This window comes from Rhinopithecus bieti, unplaced genomic scaffold (genome assembly GCF_001698545.2).
Source record: "Rhinopithecus bieti isolate Rb0 unplaced genomic scaffold, ASM169854v2 scaffold_6907, whole genome shotgun sequence".
Lineage (NCBI taxonomy): Eukaryota > Metazoa > Chordata > Mammalia > Primates > Cercopithecidae > Rhinopithecus > Rhinopithecus bieti.
In genome coordinates this window covers 3,279,655-3,285,668 of record NW_016805647.1, presented here as the reverse complement: position 1 = coordinate 3,285,668, position 6,014 = coordinate 3,279,655, and the positions used below count along the sequence as shown (strand labels likewise).

The window sequence follows — 6,014 nt, the reverse complement described above, 5'->3', positions numbered from 1 at the left end:
CAACAAATGGTTCTCGAACAACTGAACATTCACATGTAAAAAAGTGAACCTAGACACAGAACCTACACTCTTGAAAAAAAGTAACCCCAAAAGGATAACAGACCTAAATGTAAAATGCAAACTATAAAACTCCTAGACGATCACATAGGAGAAAATCTAGATGACCTTGGGTTTGGCAATGACATTTTTTTTTTTTTTTTTTAGACGGAGTCTCGCTCTGTCGCCCGGGCTGGAGTGCAGTGGCCGGATCTCAGCTCACTGCAAGCTCCGCCTCCCGGGTTTACGCCATTCTCCTGCCTCAGCCTCCCGAGTAGCTGGGACTACAGGCGCCAGCCACCTCGCCTGGCTAGCTTTTTGTATTTTTTAGTAGAGACGGGGTTTCACCGTGTTAGCCAGGATGGTCTCGAACTCCTGACCTCGTGATCCGCCCGTCTCGGCTTCCCAAAGTGCTGGGATTACAGGCTTGAGCCACCGCGCCCGGCCGGCAATGACATTTTAGATAAGTCCCAGCAGCACCTTGCACCCTGTTCACATCCCAGTTTCAGTCCTGGTGGTACCAGCTTCACAGAACTGGCAGGTGCAGCCCACGCCTCACTTATGAGTCCTACCTATGGGAGCCCATTTCCAGTTTTTGCCTTAGTCCGAGCAGTAACAGCACAATTTTCCCTAATACCTCATTCCTGGCGCTGCTAGGCCCCAGGACAGAATGCAGTCTGCCAATGGCTAGGATTGAAAATGGTGCGCCACTGCAGCTGCTAATGGCTCAGAAAGGGTGTGTGACCCAGTGCAAGCTCCTCTCCTGGAACAGTTCCCTCTCTTGGTCTTCTGGCAGCTCCCTATATCAGTTTCAGGGATTGGGAAGGTCAAGGGCTCTTCCGTTGCCAGGCATGCATGATTCCATACATGGGGATGTGGGCTGCTAGAAGTCTCTCGCTTACCCTTGGGAAGTCACTTGCTGATTCCTAGCCAATCTCAGCCAGGTGGGCTGCTTCTCTTCTTTCTCCTTGCTTGCTTTCTGTGTTTCCTGTCACTTTCCTGTTGAATTCCAGTGTTCTATTTTAGAAAATATATCAGAAGTATGATTGTCTATACACTCTTTTGGTTCTTCTAAGTGGAGGAGGTGAGCATATGAAATGCTTCTAGTCAGCCATCTTTTTGTTGTTGTTGTTTTGGAGACAGGGTCTAGCTCTGTCGCCCAGGCTGGAGTACAGTGGTGTGATTTTGGCTCACTGCAACCTCTGCCGTGCCCCATCCCTGGAATCAAGTGATCCTCCCAACTCAGCCTTCCGACTAGCTGGGACCACAGGTGCACATCAGCATGCCCAGCTGGCTATTGTTTTTTTGTATTTTTAGTAGAGATGGGGGTCTCATGATGTTGCCCATGCTGGTCTCAAACTTCTGAGCTCAAGTGATACACCTGCCTCAGCCTCCCAAAGTGCTGGGATTATAGGTGTGAGCCACCGTGCCCAGCCCTAGTCAGCCATCTTGAAGCCCCTTTGGTTTCTTGCAAAACAAAACATACTCTTACTATTCAATCTAGCAGTTGTCCTCCTTGGTATTTATCCAAAGTAGTTGAAACCGTATGTCCACATAAAAACCTGCACACAGATATTTACAGCAGCTTTATTCGTAATTGCACAAACTTTGAAGCAACCAACATTCCCATAAGTAGGTGAGTGGATAAATAAACTATGAAATATCTGGACAATGAAATATTTTTCAGTGCTAAAAAAAAATGAGCTATCAAGCCATGAAAATACATGGAATAAATTTCAATGCATAATACTAAGCGAAAGAAGCCAATCTGAAAAGGTGGCATGCTGTATGATTTCAACTATGTGACATTCTGGAAAAGACAAATCTATGGAGACAATAAACAGATTAGTGGTTGTCAGGGATTAGTGGGGAGGGAGGATGAATAGGCAGAGACCAGAGGGTTTTTAGGGCAGTGAAACTATTTTGTATTATACATGATGGTGGATGTATGTCATTATACATTTGTCAAAACCCACAGAACGTAAAACACCAAGAGTAAACCCAAATGCAAACTATGGACATGGGTGATAATAACGAGCCAATGTAAATTCATCAATTGTAAGAAATGTACCACTCTGGTGGAGGATGTCAATGAATGGGAGACAATGTATGTGTAGGTGCAGCAAGTATATAGGAAATCTCTGTATTTCCCACTCAATTTTGCTGTGCATCTGAAACCGCTCTAAAAAATAAAAGTCTAGGCTGGGCGCGGTGGCTCAAGCCTGTAATCCTAGCACTTTGGGAGGCCGAGATGGGCGGATCACAAGGTCAGGAGATCGAGACCACCCTGGCTAATACGGTGAAACCCCATCTCTACTAAAGAATACAAAAACTAGCCGGGCGACGAGGTGGGTGCCTGTAGTCCCAGCTACTTGGGAGGCGGAGGCAGGAGAATGGCCTAAACCTGGGAGGCGGAGCTTGCAGTGAGCTGAGATCCATCGGCCACTGCACTCCAGCCTGGGCGACAGAGCCAGACTCCGTTTCAAAATAAATAAATAAATAAATAAATAAATAAAGTCTATTAAAAAATTTCAAAGAACAACAAAAAGAGCTCTTGATAACAAGATGCAAATCTCCAACCATGGGGAAGTAGAATATAAGCATTTCCTAAATGTATATAACTAAATATCCTAAATGTGTGTAAAATCCTTTTATGTAGAGCATTTTGCAGGTCTGGTGTTTCTACCAAACAGACTTTGGAAAATGCCACTGGAGTACTAAATAATTATAATTTATAAAGCAAGATGGCAGAAATGAAAAACTCAATACAAAGTTTGGAAGATATAGTTGAGGAAAACTTCATGAAAGTTGACCAAAAGGCAAAGAATAGGGATAAGAACAGAGATATGACTACTACAGAACCAGGTCAAGAGATTCAACAACTGGGCCGGGCGCGGTGGCTCAAGCCTGTAATCCCAGCACTTTGGGAGGCCGAGACGGGCAGATCACGAGGTCAGGAGATCGAGACCATCCTGGCTAACACAGTGAAACCCCGTCTCTACTAAAAAAATGCAAAAAAGCTAGCCGGGCGAGGTAGCGGGCGCCTGTAGTCCCAGCTACTCGGGAGGCTGAGGCAGGAGAATGGTGTAAACCCGGGAGGCGGAGCTTGCAGTGAGCCGAGATCCGGCCACTGCACTCCAGGCTGGGCAACAGAGCCAGACTCCGTCTCAAAAAAAAAAAAAAAAAAAAAAAAAAAAAAAAGAGATTCAACAACTGAATAAACAGGTATGATGGGAGTGAATAGAGAAAAGGAAGTGAAAGAAAATAACTGATGATGACGATTATTTATTTATTTTTTTGAGACAGAGTCTCGCACTATCATCCAGGCTGGAGTGCAGTGGTGCGATCTTGGCTCACTGCAAACTCCACCTCCCTGGTTCAAGCAGTTCTCATGCCTCCTGAGTAGCTGGGACTACAGGCATGCACCACCATGTCTGGCAAAATAAAATTTTGTATTTTGGTAGAGATGGGGTTTCGCCATGTTGATCAAGCTTGTCTTGAATTCCTGGCCTCAAGCAATCCATCTGTCTTGGCCTCCTAAAGTGCTGGGATTACAGGCATGAGCCACCATACTCAGCCAATTTTTTAAAATTTTATAAAATGAAAGTGTCTAGTATGGTAGGTGAAAATACATCCAAGGTGAAATTTTAGGGTACTGGGAATTAAGAGAAACTTCCAAGAGAATGAAGAGATTTCATACAAAACTAAATATGTAAATCTAAGAATGATTTACAGAAAACAAAGACCTCGGAAAGAGTAAACTGAGACCCTCACCAAAAAAGACAGGTGAACAGAATCTCAAGAAACTAAGAAGGCTCCAGGAGAGATTTCTTCTAGAGTATGATACGGATAGAATATATAATGTACTTGGATATAAAGAGAGATGTACACAGTAGCAAGAGAGTTTAAGGTTGAATTAATAATAAGTACACAGAAAAATAAACACATAACAAGAAAATCAACAAGATTTCCCCTGAAAATGAAATGCTGAGCAACAAAGGAAAAGTAATCATCGTATACTACATGGCTCAATTGATAACAGCATTTAACTAGTTATAATAACAAAACACTCAATTTTGATCTAATTAAAATTATAGTATCATGGAAATGGGGTAGGGAAATTATGTGTGGGTGGATAAGGGCAAGGAAATAAAGAAGAATTAAATTCTCATCTTCTAGAGTGGGTAGTCAGTGGAAAAATAACTAAAAAAGATAGCAATATAGACATGCTATTTAGATACAGAGGTAAATAAAAACATCAGTTAAATTGAAAGTGACTGCCTCTGGGGAACAGTAATTGACAGGGGATAAGAAGTGTGTTTGTCTTGTTTTGTAGTAAGTTGTATAGACCCTTCATTCCTTTAAACTATGAATGTGTGTAACTGATACAAATCAAAATACCTTTTAAAAAGTTCTCTACAGTTAAAAAAATGAAACGTAGGTAAAATATATAAATGTGGAATATCACATTCAGTCTGTGATAGCTTTTATTGTTAACATTTGAACGGACTATAAAGGTTATTTGGACTAATCCTATCACTGTATAGATTATAAACTGATGCTCAGATAGGGAAGTGATATCAAGGTCACACAAAGTGAATCAAGGCCCACTCAAGAGATGGCGACACAATGATCAATGAAGACTATTACAGCCTGACCATGGCAGGTTCTGTCACCTTCTATAGGTTATTGGAAAGAAACTATGGCTGAGCCTTCCCTTCAGGCTCCTACATTCTAGGATTTGATTAGAGACATACTCAACTCCTAAGAGAAAGATAACCCTAACTTCCATGGGGATCATGCCAATTGCTTAGACTTCCTAGAAGAAGACGGAGTGTCTGCTGAGTAACAGAAAAGGGTTTCACACATTTATCTTAACTTACACAGTAAAAAATGAGTATTTTTATTTATAGTTATCCCCTTGGAAGGTTGTATATCTGCAGATAGTTATTTTAGTTACTGTCATAGACAGTTTATGAAATGGGAACAGATATGCACAACCCAGGATGATTACCCACCCAGTCCATCCACTAGATTTTGCAATGAGTCAACCACTCATTGGTTGATCTCCAAAATCAGGTTTACTTTCATTGTACCAAAGTTTGTCACCATCAATGATTGTGTAAAAAAAAAAATCAGAGAAATTTCATATGCATTTTAAGGGTGGCACCACTACTGAATGCTGGGAGGATTCTGGAAGGTAGAAGGGATCACTCAGAAGGGAACACCCCTAACTGGGAAGGAAGGCTATTATTCTAAACTAGGCCAGGGAGCTCTTGGTGCTGTCCCTGCATTAGTTCCCCATCCCTGAGTTCACAGAAAACTTACCTAAGTTTGATTGACATTATTTCAAATGCCAAAGATAAAAATTGTTTAAAAGATTTTACTTAGGTTTACAAGTGGAAAGGCGCTAATTACTGGTGTAAGACAAAAGAAAGTGCAGACACTAGGTCTGGGGCTTGTGCACAGGTAGTCCTGTCATCTGCTCTTACCTGTGGGGGCCTGCATGGCTGAGCTGGGGATGGTGGCAGCATCTTGGGGTACAGTGCTGGTATCCGGTTCAGGAGTGCTGGTTGTTGGTGAGGCAGGTGGTGGGTTCAGCAAAGTTCGAGGTTTCCTCTGTCAAAATGAATGGGGAAAAAATTGCTACCCATGACAGGTCTTTTCATTCTCTATTCTTGGCACTTAATTCACCCATGAAGCAAAAATATATTTATGGATGGAATAGTGTTTTATCCTTGTTTTCTACACAGCATCTGGCTTAAAGCTATACATATACCTGTAGCAAATGCTTAGTAGACATTTTCTGAATCTATATACAAGCCTCTGGTCTTTTGTAGGATCAAAGCTTAATGTATTATCTTTTATACTAGATTCAATATTATCATATGAAGTTCCAGATCCCTTATTAGTTGGGCAAACAAAAGCAAAATATGCTATAGTTTAAGTCTGCTTTGACATTACTTTGTACTGTCTCT

At 41.9% G+C, this 6,014-nt stretch overlaps 1 protein-coding gene across 17 annotated transcripts in view; it reads right to left on the bottom strand.

Moving 5' to 3' along the window:
* The window catches only part of SCMH1 (Scm polycomb group protein homolog 1), a 234,045-nt gene that overhangs the window by 39,005 nt on the left and 189,026 nt on the right, over positions 1–6,014 (bottom strand). For all 17 annotated transcript variants that reach the window (XM_017873241.1, XM_017873244.1, XM_017873245.1 and 14 more), the window contains one exon: positions 5,529–5,655. In XM_017873241.1, coding sequence (XP_017728730.1) covers positions 5,529–5,655 — 127 coding nt within the window. The remainder of the gene's footprint in view (positions 1–5,528; positions 5,656–6,014) is intronic.